We start from the raw sequence: 19,816 nt of genomic DNA, 5'->3' as shown, positions 1-19,816 counted from the left end.
CTACTGTCCCCACCCCGCCCAGCCGCTGCCCTCTGTGCCCTCAGCTTCTCCTGTAGACCCAGGCCTCTGTCCTCTGCATCGGCTGTCACGCCTGCCAGGACCCTGCAAACTTCCAGCAAAGCAGGGCCATTCCCCTTCAGGTTCCAGCTTAACTGTCACTTCTAGGAGGCAGCGCCGACCACCTCTACCCAGACGTGGGCCCTCCTCACATCCCGTCCTCATGGCCACAGTTCCCTCATTGACGTGGACATGGAGCCCACCACATCATGCCCCCACTGCACCCCCTCGCCTCTGTGGCTCACAACTTATCCCGGATCCTCCAACAGACATGCAGGCCCCCAAGTGAGATGACAGGGACACCTGCCGCCCCCAGCCCCCACCCAACCCACCACCAGGCACCCCTGGCGCCCCCAGCCCCCACCCAACCCACCACCAGGCACCCCTGGCGCCCCCAGCCCCCACCCAACCCACCACCAGGCCCCCGGGCGCCCCCAGCCCCCACCCAACCCACCACCAGGCACCCCTGGCGCCCCCAGCCCCCACCCAACCCACCACCAGGCACCCCGGGCGCCCCCAGCCCCCACCCAACCCACCACCAGGCACCCCAGGCTTCAAATCAAGTTTAATAAATAAAACAGCAAGGGGGGGTTCAAGGCAGTTATCACTTCACAGTGTGGTCCTTGGTGGGGTGAGGGATGGTCGAGTCCAACTCAGAAAGGGGCTCGAGCACAGGAGGCTGGACGACGCCCGGGGCAGGGCACGCCGCGGCCCACGGAGGACCCCACGCCAACGTGTAAACAGAAACAGAAACGGACAAGGGGTCGGGGAAGAGGGACCAGGACTCCAAGCCATCTTGCTGGGAAGCTTCCCACAGAAGGAAGACCTGCAGGGCTGGGGAAACAGGCTGGAGTCCGGCCCCTGCACGGCCGGCAGGGCCAGCTCCTCTCGAGGCTCCCTGCCTTGGTACCAGGGGAGGACAGCAAAGGGGGTGTAAGTCACCTGTCTCCTCAAACCCACGCCTGGGGTTGCTGAGGGGCCCCCACCCCAACCGCTCAGGATCGGGAACAGGGATGGAGGGGAAGAGGCAGGTGGGGGTGTAAAGTGCGGCTTTTCCTGAAGTGGAGACGATGGGGTGGGAGGGGAGGCCGGGCTGGGGGCCGGACAGCGAGGTATATGGCTCTGTGCCCCACGGGGTTGGCACTGAGTAGCAGCTGCCCACGACCCCCAGGGCTGGGGCAGCCCGCGGCCCTGCCAGGTGTGGAGAGACAGAGCCAAGCAGGGAACGGAGGGTGCCCCGGCGGAGGCTGCTGGTGCGGGGCGGGGCGTCCTGCCCGTCTCCCCGCCGGGGCAGTGACACCTTCCCTCGCCTCTGCGGGCTGGAAGGGACGAGGCAGCCGGCTCTGCCCCGCGTCCCAAAGGCCGGGTCTTTTCTGTCCACGGCTGCCTGACGGATCCCACGTGCAGGCAGCAGCCTGGACCCGGGTGGCAGTGCCGGGCGCTGACGGCGTTGTGTGTGGCTCTGGGTCCAGTCTGCATGGCCGGGGCAACGGCGCACGGCCCAGCCACCTCACTCCAGTCCTGACGTGTTCAGAAGCAGAGGAGGTGCCACCCCAAGGCCCGGGGCGGGGGAAGGGGTCAGGAAGACTGACAGAGGCGGGCCCAGCGGCAGTGCCAAGTCCAGTCTGGGCCGCATACGCCGCCCGCGGCCAGGAGTCAGCAGGTCATCACATTACAGCTGCAGGGAAGAGAGCGAGAGAGACGCGGGGTGTCAGGGTGGCCCCACATGCCTGCACAGCCCAGTGCTGAGCGCTGGACTCGAGACTCCCAGCCTTGCCTCCCCGACAACCTACGGCAGCAGGGCCCGGGTGCTCTGGGGGGAGCTTGTGGCTGGAGCAGGGGTGGGAGAGCCTGGCACCTGCCCCTATTTGTGGAGCATGTGGACCACACGAATGTATTCTCCAGTCAGAAAATACATACAAGTCAAGAATAACCCTAAAGCAGCCCCGAGAGCCGCTCGTGGAGCCGCACTGCCCTTGCGGCAAACCCTCAGCGCAGCCTGAGGGCTGGGGGGACCTCACTGGAGTGTCGGGGAAGCTCCGGGCATGGGGTGGCACTCACTGTGACAGGGGCTCCGAGTGTAGCCCGGGGGCCGGGCACGTGGGGTGGGCGGCCAGGAAGGGGTTCACGTCCCCAATGCCAATGAGTCCAAACTCGGTGACCGACAAAGCCACCTGCGCAGGGGCCACAGTCCCCTCCGGGTCCCCGCTCAGGTCCACACGGCTGGAGATGAGAGGCAGCTCCTCGGGCAGGGCGAAGTCCACAGCCAGCCTTGGGCTGGCGTCTGCCTCCGGAGCGATGACAGCTGGCGGGTACGAGGCTGGGTCGGCCAGGGCTGGAGGCTGACGGGACGGGGGTCCAGCGGGGGGCTCGTCCAGCTGCTGGAAGGAACAGGGCCCTGGCTCCGAGGACGGGAGGCCATCAGAGGCCACCGCAGGCTCACCGAGACCACCGGCCGTGCCATCCACACTCAGTGGGTCTGTGAAGAGAATGCAACAGAGGGTGGGGCCGCCCACAGGCACCAGGCTGCAGCCATGCCACTCCTGTGCCAGCTCCTGCCAACCCTGCTGGGTCCAGCAAAGCCTGTGGATCCCTCCGTAAAAAAGCCTCTGTACAAATACAGAAGAAACCAGTTACTCGGAAATCTGTGAGCCCCCAGGTTAAAGACCCCAGTTTTAGAAGGTCATAAAATCAACCGAGTGGGTCACAGCCCACATCCGTAACACCAGAGCAGACTACAAGAGACAAGGGTGTGAGCAAGGCCTGGGGCACTGCGAGGGTCGACACAGCGTCTGGGGAAGTTCCGTCCCACACGCAGCCGCACCGTCCCACACGCAGCGCACGGGGCCGCACCGTCCCACATGCAGCCGCACCGTCCCACACGCAGCACATGGGGCCACACCGTCCCACACGCAGCACATGGGGCCGCACCGTCCCACGCACAGGGGCCGCACCGTCCCACACGCAGCACATGGGGCCGCACCGTCCCACACGCAGCACATGGGGCCGCACCGTCCCACACGCAGCGCACGGGGCCGTACTGTCCCACGCACAGGGCCGCACCGTCCCACGCACAGGGGCCGCACCGTCCCACACGCAGCACATGGGGCCGCACCGTCCCACACGCAGCCGCACCACAGTTCCAGGAAGCAGCAGAGGGGGACGCCCTTGAGCAAACAAACCACGGAGACAACCAGATTCTGGAAACGGGGTGACCCTCCCAGCCTCAACCATCTAAACGCAGAGCCAGCAGCAAAGGACCCTCCCGTGATGGCATCAGACACAGTGGGAAAATCCCACCCGAGGCCCTCGTGTGCTCCGTCACGGCCTCAGATGCAAGACACTGGCGACGGCTCCGGACACCCTGCCCTTCCTGAGTGTCCTGATGGCTGGGGCTAAGTCCCCACCCTGGGGCAGGCAGGCCCTCCCAGGAGACTAAGGCCTGATATGTACCCCAACCTCAGCATGCGGGGCACCCCTCCAGCAAGCCCAGAGGGTAAGCACAAGCCCTGCCCGCCCTCCCTTCTCCCAGCGAGGTGTGCAGAGTGGCATCCACATCACCTGGCTGGCCCTCCACCACCCAGACGCCCATTCCTGGTGACGGCTGGCCCAGCACAGGGCACCAGCGAGGAGAGGCTCCACCTGGCCTCACTCACAGGCTCCAGACCCACGGCCGCCCCCAGGGCAGGAGACACTCCCCACGCCTCACCTGTGCGCATCCCAGTCAGGGTGTCCTGCTCCGGGCGCGGACGGCCAGGGCCATCGGGGTCGCTGCCATCCAGGTCCTGGTCTGCGTCCCTGTGGGGAGAGGGCACCATGAGGGGCAGCAGAGAGGATGGACGCCCCCACCCAGGAGGTGCTGCCCAGGCGCCCGCGTGCCCACCCCCGGCGGGGTGGCCGCCCATCGTTACTGCCGGGGAGCGCTGCACGCACGTGGTTCCGGACGGGACGTACTTCCTCCGGCCCAGCCGTGTCTGCTGGGCGAAGTAGTCATAGCGCTCCGACTTCTTCCACAGGTAGTAGTACTCAACACACTCACCCACAGACCGTGTGCGCACCTGTGGGGAGGGGTCAGGCGCCATCTGTCCCCCACTGCCCAGCCCCTGCCCCTGCCCCACCATCCCAGGATGACTCCTGGGACTCCGGGACAGCACAGAAGGGGCACAGCACCCACCACTCTCAGATAACGCAAGACCCCCCGACCCATGACCCTACTCAGGCCCACAGGCTACGCCCACCACGGGGAACGGGGGCTTGGAGCACCGTGGCACTGCCTCCTGTTTCAAGCCCCCTCAGAACCCCCAAGCTCCTGGCCAGAGACCCCTCTTTCCCTTCTGTAGCATCAGCCACACACACGGACCCTCCAGGCCGTCTACTGCTCACCCACCCTGTCCCAGACCATGAGCCCCAGGCCGGTCACGTCCACCTCATCCACCTGCTTCTCACAGGCCCGGGGTGGCAGTGGGAGTGACAGTGGGAGTGGGAGTGACAGCCCCGGGTCCACAGACTCCTGGACAGAGTCCCCGCCCCGGGAGGAAGAGGCACAAGCCCGCAGCGCCTGCTTTCCCGCTGAACACATCCCTCCAGGCCCAGCAGATGCTTCCCAAGTGCACAGAAACCACCACAGAAGGACACACGGGTTCTGTGAACCCCAGACTCAAAATTCACAACGTAACACATAAAGGCCAAAATCACACGCACGTAAGGCTTCAGGGAGACGAGAAGGAGCACACAGCGAGTGCATTCCGCGTGGCAGGTGGTACAGAGCTGGGCGCACACCTGGCCACACCTCCAGCGTCTCCACCCGGGAGGCTCGTCCCCCCGTGAGCCTGAGGCTGTGGCCACCGCTGGTGATGGCGGAAAAGCCCCCCCTCACCTGGACACGCTCTGGGCCAACAAACCCACGGCCACCCAGAACGAGGGTGCCCCGTGCTCACCGCTGCAAGAACAACATGGGGTCCTGCCTGGGGGTGAGACCGAGACAACCTCTCTGGAGGGCAAACCTCAAATGCACGTCACGAGGGAGCTGTTCTGCGAAGGGCCAGCCTGAAATACACACTGGCTCCCTGTCCTGTTCCAGAGAACAGGCTGACCAACGTGTGCTGGCTACACACAGCCCCTCATGGCTGGGCCAGGACCTGCCCACAGCTCCAGAAACACGGCCCGGAGATATAGAAACATGGTCCGGAGCCATAGAAACACAGCCCGGAGATAGAGAAACACGGCCCAGAGCTCCAGAAACACGGCCCGGAGCTCCAGAAACACGGCCCGGAGATAGAGAAACACGGCCCGGAGATATAGAAACACGGCCCGGAGCCATAGAAACACGGCCCGGAGATAGAGAAACACGGCCCGGAGCTCCAGAAACACGGCCCGGAGATAGAGAAACACGGTCCGGGGCTAGAGAAACACGGCCCGGAGCTCCAGAAACACGGCCTGGAGATATAGAAACACAGCCCGGAGCTCCAGAAACACGGCCCGGAGATACACAAACACGGTCCGGAGCCATAGAAACACAGCCCAGAGCTCCAGAAACACAGGCTGGAGATATAGAAACATGGCCCGGAGATATAGAAACACGGCCCGGAGCCACAGAAACACGGCCCGGAGCCACAGAAACACGGCCCGGAGCCACAGAAACACGGCCCGGAGATATAGAAACATGGCCCGGAGATATAGAAACACGGCCCGGAGCTCCAGAAACACGGCCCGGAGATAAAGAAACACGGCCCGGAGATAAAGAAACACGGCCTGGAGATATATAAACACGGCCCGGAGATATAGAAACACGGCCCAGAGATACAGAAACACGGCCCGGAGCCATAGAAACACGGCCCGGAGATATAGAAACACGGCCCGGAGATACAGAAACACGGCCCGGAGATACAGAAACACAGCCCGGAGCCATAGAAACACGGCCCGGAGATATAGAAACACGGCCCGGAGATATAGAAACACGGCCCGGAGCCACAGAAACACGGCCTGGAGCTCCAGAAACACGGCCTGGAGCTCCAGAAACACGGCCCGGAGATACAGAAACACGGCCCAGAGATACAGAAACACGGCCCGGAGCCATAGAAACACAGCCTGGAGATAGAGAAACACGGCCCGGAGCTCCAGAAACACGGCCTGGAGCTCCAGAAACACGGCCCGGAGCTAGAGAAACACGGCCCGGAGCTCCAGAAACATGGCCTGGAGATATAGAAACACGGCCGGAGCTCCAGAAACACGGCCCGGAGATACACAAACACGGTCCGGAGCCATAGAAACACGGCCCGGAGCTCCAGAAACACGGCCCGGAGATATAGAAACATGGCCCAGAGCCAGAGAAACATGGCCCGGAGCCAGAGAAACACGGCCCGGAGCCACAGAAACACGGCCCGGAGATATAGAAACACGGCCCGGAGATATAGAAACACGGCCCGGAGCCACAGAAACACGGCCCGGAGCCACAGAAACACGGCCCGGAGCTCCAGAAACACGGCCCGGAGCTCCAGAAACACGGCCCGGAGATATAGAAACACAGCTCGGAGCCATAGAAACACGGCCCGGAGATATAGAAACACGGCCCGGAGCCACAGAAACACGGCCCGGAGCCACAGAAACACGGCCCGGAGCTCCAGAAACACGGCCCGGAGCTCCAGAAACACGGCCCGGAGATATAGAAACACAGCTCGGAGCCATAGAAACACGGCCCGGAGATATAGAAACATGGCCCAGAGCCATAGAAACACGGCCCGGAGCCATAGAAACACGGCCCAGAGATATAGAAACACGGCCCGGAGCTCCAGAAACACGGCCTGGAGATATAGAAACACGGCCCGGAACCATAGAAACACAGCCCGGAGATAGAGAAACACGGCCCGGAGATACAGAAACACGGCCCGGAGATATAGAAACATGGCCCGGAGCCATAGAAACACGGCCCGGAGCCATAGAAACACGGCCCAGAGATATAGAAACACGGCCCGGAGCTCCAGAAACACGGCCTGGAGATATAGAAACACGGCCCGGAACCATAGAAACACAGCCCAGAGATAGAGAAACACGGCCCGGAGATATAGAAACATGGCCCGGAGATACAGAAACACGGCCCGGAGATACAGAAACACGGCCCGGAGCCATAGAAACACAGCCCGGAGATATAGAAACACGGCCCAGAGCCACAGAAACACGGCCTGGAGCTCCAGAAACACGGCCCGGAGATATAGAAACACGGCCCGGAGCCACAGAAACACGGCCCGTAGCTCCAGAAACACGGCCTGGAGATAGAGAAACACGGCCTGGAGATATAGAAACTGACAGGGGCTCGAGTGTAGCCTGGGAGCACCACACTCCGGCCACACCTCCCCTAGCTGTCTCCAATCAAACCACCACGCGGTGCTGCAGTCTGACAAGGACAGTCCACGGCTCCTGTGCACGGCACCACACAGTCACTCGAGCAACGTCCTGGGCCGTGCCACCAGCCCCGGGCAGGCACCTCCTCACTCCAGCCCTTCAGTGGAAGACATCGGGCCCCAAACGGAGCACGGCCCCAGGACACAAGGCAGACGCAAGGCTCAGCAACGAGCAGGCCCAGCCCACTGGTCCTGAAGGGGCTCAGTGCCCAAGCGGGGCGTGGACAGAGGCGGGGAAGCCACCGCTCAGAGCCACGGGAAGGTTTTCCGCCTCAGATGTCTGACTGCCAAGAGGCTGGCTGGCAAGTTATCGCTCAAGAAGCCGCAGGGCGGCCGGGCGCGGTGGCGCAAGCCTGTAATCCCAGCACTTTGGGAGGCCGAGACGGGCGGATCACGAGATCAGGAGATTGAGACCATCCTGGCTAACACGGTGAAACCCCGTCTCTACTAAAAAATACAAAAAACTAGCCGGGCGAGGTGGCGGCGCCTGTAGTCCCAGCTACTCGGGAGGCTGAGGCAGAAGAATGGCGTAAACCCGGGAGGCGGAGCTTGCAGTGAGCTGAGATCCGGCCACTGCACCCCAGCATGGGCGGCAGAGCGAGACTCCGTCTCAAAAAAAAAAAAAAAAAAAAAAAAAGAAGCCGCAGGGCAGAGGGCGCTGCTGCAGCCACGCAGAGACCCAGAGGATGTGGGGAAGGTCTGGGGGGGGCAGAAGGCCCCGGCCCTCGGCAGCACCTGCCTGCCGTGAGGGTGTGTCCCGGGTGGCAGAAGGACCTGGGTCCCTGGAGGAGGGAACAGGAGACCCCTGGTCCCCAGGGGTCAGGGGTTCTGCTGTGGGGTCAGTGCTGCACACTGAGACAGCAGGCTCTGCTCAGAGGACACAGACATGAAGATGAGGTGCCCAGGGCCCCGGGGTGGAATGTGAGGCAGAAACTACTGAGTTCAGCTTTCGGCACATTCTTTCCCAAAACCAGAGCCTTGTTCTTGCGGGGACGGGAAAGGGGCCCCAAGAAGGCAGCAGAGTCAACTACAGAAGACAGCAATGGGCGTGCGGTGAGGAGGCGGACACGGGACACGGGACACGAGGCCTCCAGTCGGCCGTGTGCTGTGTGCCTCCGACCCTGAGCACCTCCCCAGATCAAGAAGCCCCTGGTGGAGCCTGGCAGCAGGAGGGCAGCGGAGTCCGCACCTTGTTGGCCTGGATCAGGTGAAAGTTCTTTCCGTGCACGCGGAAGCCATGCTCAAAGTTCCTGCACTCCTCTTCACTCCAAGCACAGAGCCCATCTGCAAAAACGGCCGGGGAGACGGGTCAGCAGTGCCCAGGGTGGGGCCGCAGCGGAAGAAGGGCCCAGGCCACTGCTCACCTCGGATCACCTTCACGTTGAACCGCAGCCTTCGCAGGGCCTCCTCCACGTTGAAGTTGCATTTCACCAACTCGTACAGCGCCTGGGGAGAGGATGTGGTGGTTACTCCCATGAGCACAGCCCAGGAGCCGACAGCAAGAACTGTCTGTACCATTCAGGGAGTGGCATCAAGGGCCGTCCACACCACCCTCCTGAGCACTGTCAAGGCCACCGATACCTCTATGCAGGGAGTGACATCAGGGGTGTCTACACCCCCCGCAGAGACACCCGGAGGCGTCTACACCTCCTCCCCAATACGTGGTTTTAACTGGTCCCCTCCCAACCTGAGTAGCTGTTCCAGTGCCCAGGCCTCCGCACACCTGACCCCTGCCCTCCCTTCTGCCCTGCCTGGCCCCTGGAGGCACCGGGGTGTGAGCGCTGGCCCACGCCGCTGCAGCCCTCAGCCCCTGTCCCCGGCACGGCAGCCCCCACCTGCTCACTGTCTTTCACGGCTTCTCCCTCCGGGAGCTGGGGCCCAGCCATCTCCTGCCAACGCCGCTTCACCGCCCTGTACAGGAACTCCTCCACCTCCCTCTCGGGGAGGACGCTGGGGTCCCAGAGCAGCTGGTCTTCATTCTCGTAGACTGCACAAGCAGAGGGCAAAGGTCACGTTGCAGGAACCCAATCTGCACCCACACACGCGAGGACACGCGGAGCCGCCAGCTCAGCCCCTGTGACAGGGAGGAGGCACCGTCCCGGCCTCCCTTTCCCCAGCCCCGGCCGCCATCGCTGTGCTCCTCCTGGGCTGGGCGCTGCTGCGCTCGTGGGTCCAGAGCAGGCTCCGGGCGCCGCACACGCCTGAGTCCCAGCGACCGCGTGCAGGGAGCCGCGAGCGGCCAGCAGGGGGCGCGATCCAGCCCCGGGCTCAGAGGAAGCTGCGGGCGCCTAGACCGGGGCAGGGGAATCCGAGCCAGGGCTCCGCAGCCGGGGCTGAGCAGCGAGCCCAGGGAGGTGAGGCTGGCTTCGGGCTGCACAGCTACACCAGCCACTGAAACGCAGAGGCCTGAGGGAGCGGCCGGGAGACTGAGACTCGGGTCCCACGGACAAGCGGCGGCCCCCACAGACACCGCCGCGCTCTAACCCCGGGGCCTCAGGAGCCATGGCCAGAAGGTGCATCACCGCTGGGGAGACGTCCTGCCCCGGCAGCCGGTGCCGGTGGCAGATGTGCCCACAGAGGGGAGGAAAAGTCCACGACCTCAGATGCAATTGGCTTTCAGCAAAGGGAGGGACGCAGCCTCCAGCTGAGGGGAGGGACGTGACTGGGACAAAGCAGGGAGAGCTCAGGGCCAGGTCGGGCTCGAGTGCCAGCACCTCTCGATTATCCAGGAAAGAGACACAGGAACCCCAGCAAAGCAAACCAACAGATAAAAAACAAAGTCAGCGCACAGGAAGAAAAGTGAACAACGCACTGGGGAAAACAGCTCCACACGGGAGAGTCTCCACGGCAGGGAGCTGACGCGGTAACTAGCTCCAGGTCGCTGCTGTGCCCCACCAAGCCGGGCCCACGGCCCCCATGAGGACAACGGGCAGACACCACAGCCACCCTTCTCCGTCTCCGCAAACACCTGAGCCCTGCGTGGACCGAGGTGGTCTCCAAGAAAAGAGCAGACCGTCTCTCACGGCCTACCTCATCACCCACCCTCACGTGAAGGGTGAAACACGGGAGAAAAACATAAACCGGATGTGAGGACTCAGGCCTGATCCCAGCACTTTGGGAGGCTGAAGTAGGAGGATCCGTTGAGGCCAGAGTTTGAGACCAGCACACTCCATCTCTACAAAAAATTTCAGAAGTAGCCAGGCACGGGGCACGTCTGTAGTCCCAGCTAAGGTGGGATGAGGCTAAGGTGAGACTGAGCCCAGGAGTCGAGGCTGCAATGAGCCATGATTGCGCCACTGCACTTCACCTCGGCAACAGAGCAAGACCCTGTCTCAGAATAAAACAAGAAAACAAGGCCGGGCGCGGTGGCTCACGCCTGTAATACCAGCACTCTGGGAGGCTGAGGCGGGCGATCACCTGAGTTCAGGAGTTCGAGACCAGCCTGGCAAACATGAGGAAACCCCATCTCTACTAAAAATACAAAAATTAGCCGGGTGTGGTGGTGGGCACCTGTAAATTAGTTACTCAGGAGGCTGAGGCAGGAGAACTGCTTGAACCTGGGAGGCGGAGGTTACAGTGAGCCAAGATCGTGCCACTGCACTCCAGCCTGGGCGACAAGAGCGAGACTCCATCTCAAACAAACAAAACAAGAAAACATCAGACAACAAAACAGGTCTACACACAGCTGACGTTAACAGTCAGCAGACGAAGACTTCAGTCTAACTAGGATTAACACGTTAAGGAAATGGACAAAAAGCCGAAGGGTCTCAGCAGAAACTTGAAATTTATAGAACAGAATCTCAAGCACCTTCCAGGATTGGAAAATACAATACCCGAACGGACCCACCAAACAGCTTTTTCACCAGCAGCCTGAACACAGCACAAAGCAGAATTAGTGGAATCAAAAGGAAACCAATGTTTAGAAGACCAAAACAAAAGTCTAAAAAGAAAGAACACAGTTTAGGATAAGACAGTTAAGCAACCTCTAAGATACGTGGAAATGAGTCACAGAAAAAGGAAAGAATGAGGCAGCACAAAATCTGAAGAGATAATAGCCAACAATTCTTCAAAACTGATGACTGATACCAACCCACAGAGCCAGGAAACTCAGGATAAACACAAGCACACACAAAGATGTGTGCACGACTGATGCCAACCCACAGAGCCAGGAAACTCAGGATAAACACAAGCACACACAAAGATGTGTGCACAGGCACATCAGCGTCAAACTGGTAAAAAAATAAAATAAAAGGAAGGGAAAGGAAACAAAATTTAGCAGAGAAAAAGGGCACGATGACTTCAAAGGAAACAGTAAGACGGTCCTCTGACTTCTTAACAGAAACGACGACAGCCAAAAAGCAATGGAATGAAACTGTTCAAGTCTTGAAAGAAAAACACCCTGCAAACCTAGAAAAATATGCCCGTGAAAATATTCTTTAAAGAATGAAAGCAAAAATCCACTTTTCAGACATAGAAATGCGGAAAGAAAGCACAAGGGCTATTACCAAGGAAGTTCTCTGCGCTGAAGGAAACGATCCCAAACGGAAACTGGAGGAAATATGTGGATAAATACAAAGAATGTTCACTGTTCAAAACAACGTTATAATCTTGTGATATGTAGTTGGTTTTTTTTTTTTTTTTTTTTTTTTTTTTGGAGACGGAGTCTTGCTCTGTTGCCCAGGCTGGAGTGCAGTGCTGTGATCTTGGCTCACTGCAACCTCCGTCTCCCAGGTTCATGCCATTCTCCTGCCTCAGCCTCCTCAGTAGCTGGGACTACAGGCGCCGCCACCACGACCAGCTAATTTTTGTATTTTTAGTAGAGACAGGGTTTCACCATGTTGGCCAGGATGGTCTCAAACTCCTGACCTCAGGCAGTCTGCCCACCTCGGCCTCCCAAAGGGTTGGGATTACAGGTGTGAGCCACCGCGCCCGGCCGATATGTAGAATTAATAATAGCACAAAAGTCAGGGGACAGGTAAACTGAGTTAAACTGTTTCGTGCATTGTAGAGGAAATAGAATGTACTTATTTAAAGCTGTGAGACCCGGTGTGGTGGCTCACGCCTGTAATGTCAGCACTTTGGGAGGCTAAGGTCACTGGAGGTCAGGAGTTCAAGATCAGCATGGCCAACACGGTGAAACCTCATCTCTATTAAAAATACAAAAATTAGCTGGGGATAGTGGTATGTGCCTGTAGTCCCAGATACTTGGGAGGCTGAGGCAGGAGAATCACTTGAGCCCAGGAGGCGAAGGTTGCAGTGAGTCGAGACCACACCACTGCACTCCAGCCTGGGCGACAGAGCAAGACTCCACCTCAAAAAAAAAGTAGACTGTGATAAGTCAATAATTCATATTGTAACCTCTAGGATAAGCATGAAAACTAAAACTTATAAGCTGAAACAGGAGGACAAAATAAAGCTATTTAATCCAAAAGAAGATATAAAAAAATTAAGAAACAAAGAACAGGCCAGGTGCAGTGGCTCACACCCGTAATCCCAGCACATTGGGAGGCCGAGGTGGGCAGGTCACTTGAGGTCTAGAGATTGAGACCAGCCTGGCCAACATGGTGAAACACCATCGCTACTAAAAATACAAAAATTAGCTGGGCATGGTGGCGGGCGCCTGTAACCGCAGCTACTTGGGAGGCTGAGGTGGAAGAACTGCTTGAACCAGGGAGGTGGAGGCTGCAGTGAGATTACGCCACTGCACTCCAGAGACTCCGCCTCAAAAACAAGATCTAAACATGTGCCACTTACAGAAAATACACTTCAAATATAGGAATCTAGAATGGTAAAACAAATGGGAAAAAACCACGCAAACACTAAACGAACAAAAAGCTGCCGTGGTCACACTGAGGGCAGATAAAGCACTTATTTTTGGTAAGTATCACTACAGACACATGTCACAATCGTAAAAGAAACAATTCGACACGAAGACAAAGCAATCTTAATGTGTGTATGCACCTAATAACAAAGCTGCGAAGTGAAGTAACAATGGACAGAATTAAAAAGAGGAAATAGACAATCCACAATCAGAGGTCACTAACAATCTTTCCATAAATAGAACAAGCAGCCAAAAAAACTAAGTGAGAATACAGACGATGTGAACAACAATTACCCAACGGATCCATGGGAAATACGCGGACACCTGCACCCAACAACTGCACAACGCACATTCCTTTCAGACACGTAAAACATTTTCCAAGATAGATCAAATACTGGTCACAAAGCAAGGTGTAATCAATTTCAAAGACCTGAAATCACAGAGTATGTTTTCTGACCACAGTGCAATTCAATTAAAAATCAGTAAAAGAGCCGGGCGCAGTGGCTCACGCCTGTAATCCCAGCACTTTGGGAGGCCAAGGTGGATGGATCACCTGAGGTCTGGAGTTCGAGACCAGGCTGGCCAACATAGTGAAACCCCATCTCTACTAAAAATACAAAAATTAGCCGGGCGTGGTGGCAGGTGCCTGTAATTCCAGCTACTCAGGAGGCTGTGGCAGGAGAATCGCTTGAATCCGGGAGGCAGAGTTTCCAGTGAGTCAAAATTGCACCACTGCCCTCCAGCCTGGGCAACAGAGTGAGACCCTGTCACACAAAAAAAGTAAAAAACAGAAATCCAGCAATAGAGAGACATGAACAAGGCTAAAGTTAGTTCTTTGTAAAGAGTAATACAATTGATAAAACTCTTTTTCTGTTTTTGTTTTTTTCTGAGATGGAATCTCGCTCTGTCGCCCAGGCTGGAGTGCAATGGAGTGATCTCGGCTCACTGCAACCTCCGCCTCCCGGGTTCAAGTGATTCTCCTGCCTCAGCCTCCTGAGTAGCTGGGATTACAGGTGCGCACTGATTTTTGTATTTTTACAATATTTTTACATGCTCAGCTAATTTTTGTATTTTTAGTAGAAACAGGGTTTCACCATGTTGGTCACACTGTTCTCGAACTCCTGACCTGGTAATCCACCCGCCTCAGCCTCCCAAAGTGCTGGGATTACAGGCGTGGGCCACCACTCCCAGCCGCTTACATCTTAAAGAATAATTCCTCCAGAGGTTAGGAAAAAGGCACACTTCCAAACACATTCATGAAAGCGGCATAACTCTGGTACCAAAACCAGACACGGACAAATAAAAATAAAAGGACAGGCCAGTACCTCCATGAACAACATGCAAAAATCGTAAATGTGAGCACATCACACTGAGGAAGGAAGGCGTCAGATACCTATGTGCTGATTTCCATTAATCCAGGTGCTCACGGCGAGCATGTAATCACTGCCCCAGGGGAAATACAGCATTTTCATCAACCTATGAATAACTTGTTTCCGACGTCCACTCGAAGATGCCTAGTGCAGGCTGGGTGCAGTGGCTCATGAGAGTAACTCCAGCATTCTGGGGGGCCGAGGCGGACAAATCACTTGAGGCCAGGAGTTTGAGACCAGCCTGGGCAACAAGATGAAACCTGGTCTCTACAAAATACACACACACAAACTTTTCTGGTGTGTGGTGGCGCAAATCTGTCGCCCCAGCTCCTCAGGAGACTGCAGCACGAGAATCACTTGAGCCTGGGAACAGAGGCTGCAGTGAGCCAAGATCGCACCAGGGCACTCCAGCCTGGGTGACAGAGCAAGACTCTGTCTAAAAAATAAATAGATAAATAAATAAATAAAATTTAAATTTAAAAAAGATAAATAAAATTTATATTAAAAAAAGATATATAAATAACATTTAAATTTTAAAAACTGTGTTATTGCAGGGGTTCCCAATCCCCAGACCACAGACCACTACTGGTCCACAGCCTGTTAGGAACTGGCCGCACAGCAGGAGGCGAGCAGCAGGCAAGCAGGTGAGCGGCGGGAGAGCGGGAGGTGAGCAGCGGGCGAGCCAGCGTCACTGCCTGACCTCCACCTCCTGTCAGACCAGTGGTGGCATCAGATCCTCATAGGAGCACAAATCCCACTGTGAACTGCACACGCCAGGGCTGCAGGCTGTACACTCCTTACGAGAATCTAATGCCTCATGATCTGAAGTGGAACGGTTTCCTCCTGAAACCACGCCCCCTACTCCACCATCCGTGGAAAAACTGTCTTCCACGAAACCAGCCCCTGGTGCCAAACAAGGATGGGGACCACCGTCTCATTGAATCTACCTTATGGATTCATTCACGCTGAATTCACGGCCAGCAGCACCAGAGCTCACGCCTGAGTGGAGTTTCTCGAATTTTCTCTGAAAGGCACATCACAGCCTTCTTCCACTGAGGAACACCAGACAGAACGTCGGCACCACATTTAGGCGCCATGTTAAACCGTAAATTCGCCCACAGAAAGCACAACGATGTGGAAAATGGCATTAAGCACACGGCAGGAAAGGCGCTTGCTCGCAGTAAAAGGGCCAAGAGACGAGACAGAGCAGCACCTTGTCCCACCTCAGCTGGATAATACACTCAGGTAACTCACCCTCACTGCCACGCTACACACATCTGCTGGCACCTGACCATAAAAGTGTCGCGAGTTCTGATTTGAGGTTTCAAATACATTTTAGCAAGCAGGCAACTTGCCAGTACAGAATCCACAAATAATGAGGACTGAGTGCACGTGATACACAAACACGACAGAGAACACTTCACGGCCAGGCAGCGCGTTTATTCCACCGTGCAGTTAAATTAACGTTTGAAAATCAATGTATGGGCCAGGCACGGTGGCTCACGCCTGTAATCCCAGCGCTTTGGGAGGCCGAGGCGGGTGCATCACCTGAGGTCGGGAGCTTGAGACCAGCTTGGCTAACATGGTGAAACCCCATCTCTGCTAAAAATACAAAAATTAGCCAGGCGTGGTGGCTGGCACCTGTAATTCCAGTTACTCGGGAGGCTGAGGCAGGAGAACTGCTTGAGCCCAGGAGGCACAGGTTGCAGTGAGCTGAGATTACACCACTGCACTCCAGCCTGGGCAACAGAGCAAGACTCCACCTCAAAAAAAAAAAAAAAAAAAAAAAAGATTAACACTTATCGGTTGCCAAAAACATAAGTTTTAATCTTAAAACTTACACAGATATGTGGCCAGGCGCAGTGGCTCATGCCTGTAATCCCAGCACTTTGGGAGGCCGAGGCAGGAGGATCACCTGAGGTCAGGAGTTCGAGACCAGCCTAACCAACATGGAGAAACTCCGTCTCTGCTAAAAATACAAAATTAGACGAGTGTGGTGGTGCATGCCTGTAATCCCAGCTACTCAGGAGACCGAGGCAGAAGAATCGCTTAAACCTGGGAGACGGAGGTTGCAGTGGGCTCAGATCGCACCATTGCATTCCAGCCGGGGCAACAACAGCGAAACTCCGCCTCAAAAAAAATAAATAAATAAGTAACTAATATAGATATGCAACGAAAACTTACAAAGTTGGAAGACCTGCACCACCTCGGACTTCCCTGTAAACCTGTAATAACTGAGACGATGGTGATGACTCGGGGTGAGACAAGAAACACCTACAGGCACCTTATCACAAACGCATCGCTGCAACTCAGTGGGGGGGGAATGGGCTTTTGTTGTTTTTATTTTTGAGACGGAGTCTTGCTCTGTCGCTCAAGCTGGAGTTCAGTGGTGTGATCTCAGTTCACTGCAACCTCCGCCTCCCAGGTTCAAGCGATTCTCCTGCCTCAGCTTCCCAAGTAGCTGGGATTACAGGTGGGCGTCACCACTCCCGGCTAATTTTTGTATTTTTAGTAGAGACAAGGTTTTGCCATGTTGGCCAGGCTGGTTTCGAACTCCTGACCTCGGGTGATCCACACGCCTCAGCCTCCGAAAGTGCTGGGATTACAGGCGTGAGCCCCCGTGCCCAGCCATGGTCTTTTCAATATACGGTGCTAGAGCAACCACACAGCCACATGGAAAAAAACACCTAACCCTAACCCATACTTCACACCACCTCACGCTGTAGATGGTGCTGGAGCAACTGCACAGCCACATGGAAAAAAATACCTAACCCTAACCCATACTTCACACCACCTCACGCCGCACGCCAAAATTTATTTACTTTTTATTTTTTTGAGACAGTCTCGCTCTGTGGCCCAGGCTGGAGTGCAGTGGTGCGATCTCAGTTCACTGCAACCACTGCCTCGCGGTTCAAGAAATTCTCCTACCTCAGTCTCCCAATGGGATTACAGGCGCCCGCCACTACGCCCGGCTAATTTTTGTATTTTCAGTAGAGACAGGGTTTCACCATGTTGGCCAGGCTGGTCTCAATCTCCTGACCTCAAGTAATCTTCCCGCCTTGGCCCCCCGAAGTGCTGGAATTACACGTGTGAGCCACCCGCCCGGCCACCATGCACCAAAATTTAAACTAAGTTGGATTACAGCTTTAAATGTGAAAGGAAAAACAATAAATCTTCTAGAAGGAAGCATGGAAGAATATCGTCGAGAGCCTGAGGGTAAACAAACACTCCTCAAATAGAACACAAACACATTATTATTCAAATAAAGATTGGTAAGTTGGACTATATTAAAATTAAAGACATCACTGAGAGTCAATGGGCAAGCCCCAAGCCGGAGGACACAGGAGCAGAGCCCACCAAGACTGGTTTCCAGAACATGTGAACGACTACAAACCCGAAAGAGAAAGACACCAAAACGGGGGAAAGCTTTGAGCACGCAAAGAGAGAACATTCAAACGGCCAGGACACCGGCGGGAAATGCCAATTAAAGCCACAATGGAACAAAAGTCCGTATCCACCAGGAGGGTAAAACTCAGGCAAATTCACCCTCGGCGGCAAACACCGAGAATGTGGAGCAACCCCCACAAATCACCAGTGAGAAACTCAAGCGTGGCCCTAAGCACACATCCACCACGCAACTCCCTGCTGTCCATCAACCACCGACCCCCACAAATCACTAGTGAGAAACTCAAGCGTGGCCCTAAGTACACATCCACCACGCAACTCCCTGCTGTCCGTCAACCACCGACCCCACAAATCACCAGTGAGAAACTCAAGTGCGACCCTAAGCACACATCCACCACGCAACTCCCCGTCATCCATCAACCACCGACCCCCACAAATCACCAGTGAGAAACTCAGGTGTGGCCCTAAGCACACATCCACCACGCAACTCCCCGCTGTCCATCAAGTACCAAGTGCCTATGTCCACTAACAACGCACACGAGGGCGTTCACAGCCCACAACTGAATCAACGGCGACCAAAGCCCACGGCAGAAAGCGTGGGTAAATGTGGTATCCAAACCAAGGACCAGGATGCCACACACAAGACACACACAACCACAGCATCCAAACCAAGGGCCACAGGGCAATACACAAGACACACACAACCACGTAGATGACTCGAATGCCACAGGCATTATACCGAGGGGGAGGGGCCAGCTGGCATCCCATGGGAAGAAGTTCTGGCTGCTCCGGACAGGGCACCCTCACGGGGGGGTGAGTCAGAGTGGGGAAAGGGCCCTGACAACAGACTCCAAGGCCAGGGACTCTGGGTGAGGGTCCCATGTGTCCCCTCTGACCCTGCCTTCTGGATGTCCCAGCAGCTTGGCTGCGCCGTCCTGGCTCCATCCTCTTCTCACACAGGGCACCTCCCAGCAGCCCCAGGAGGGTGGCTTCTCTTCACGGAGGGTCCCTGTCTCCCTGGACTCGGCACTCCTGCTGCACCTGCCTGTCCCTTCCCACCGCCAGTCTCAACCACTGAATCGCCCTGGAGAAGGTTCCGGAGCTGGGAGCACCGGCCCAGGGCCTGCGAGGGCTCCAGGGCAAGACACACGAGACCCAAGTCAACGAGCACGTGACTCCATGCCTTGAAGGGGCAAGAGAGGCTCGGTTCTGAACTCTAGCGGGAAAGAGACAAAGATCAGGTCCAGGAAAGGGAGTGCCCTGAAGAGGAGCGGAGAAGGCAGGGGCGCACCACAACACCCGGCAGGTCTCTGGAGAACTGTCCAACCTGGCACAGAGCCATCGAACGCCGCAGCCCTGGCCGGGGGGAGACGGCTGGAGTCAAGGGCGGGGCAGGGCTGGGTCAGGGGCAGGATGGGCTGCTGAGGGTCTGGCTGTGCAGGGTGATGGAAGCAGACTCTGAGGGACCGAGCTGGGCAGGGGCAGGCAGCGACAGGCCCACTGCAGCCAAGAGAGCATCCCACCTCCTCAGCCACAGGCTCAGCTGCCCCAGTGAGCGACGCAGGCAGGGGACCTGACAAGACTGTTCGAGGGTCCGACGTCCAGCCAGGCCACTCCCCAGCAGAAGTGGGTTTCGCCTCCTCTCCCCAGGCCCTACTTACTCTTCTCACAGTGCCGGTTCAAGTGCAGGTTGCTGAGATCAGCTTGGAACTGAGGTCCCACCATGATCTCCTGCAAAGCAAGGGCCTGGGAATCAGGACACTGAG

General features: G+C 56.9%; 1 protein-coding gene across 2 annotated transcripts in view; it reads right to left on the bottom strand.

The window, feature by feature from the left end:
- Positions 1 to 607: 607 nt before the first annotated feature.
- The window catches only part of MIER2 (MIER family member 2), a 38,373-nt gene continuing 19,164 nt past the window's right edge, over positions 608 to 19,816 (bottom strand). The window contains exons 7-14 of one of the 2 annotated variants that reach the window (XM_050771142.1): positions 19,712 to 19,781; positions 9,290 to 9,441; positions 8,819 to 8,900; positions 8,644 to 8,738; positions 3,991 to 4,115; positions 3,767 to 3,855; positions 2,119 to 2,536; positions 608 to 1,735 (exon numbers count right to left, since the gene is read on the bottom strand). In XM_050771142.1, coding sequence (XP_050627099.1) covers positions 1,714 to 1,735; positions 2,119 to 2,536; positions 3,767 to 3,855; positions 3,991 to 4,115; positions 8,644 to 8,738; positions 8,819 to 8,900; positions 9,290 to 9,441; positions 19,712 to 19,781 — 1,053 coding nt within the window. In that variant the 3' untranslated portion in view covers positions 608 to 1,713. The remainder of the gene's footprint in view (positions 1,736 to 2,118; positions 2,537 to 3,766; positions 3,856 to 3,990; positions 4,116 to 8,643; positions 8,739 to 8,818; positions 8,901 to 9,289; positions 9,442 to 19,711; positions 19,782 to 19,816) is intronic. The other variant, XM_050771144.1, reaches the window with a different exon arrangement.

Source organism: Macaca thibetana, chromosome 19, assembly GCF_024542745.1.
Source record: "Macaca thibetana thibetana isolate TM-01 chromosome 19, ASM2454274v1, whole genome shotgun sequence".
NCBI lineage: Eukaryota > Metazoa > Chordata > Mammalia > Primates > Cercopithecidae > Macaca > Macaca thibetana.
Note: the sequence above shows the minus strand (reverse complement) of the source record. Positions and strands in the feature narration are given on the sequence as shown.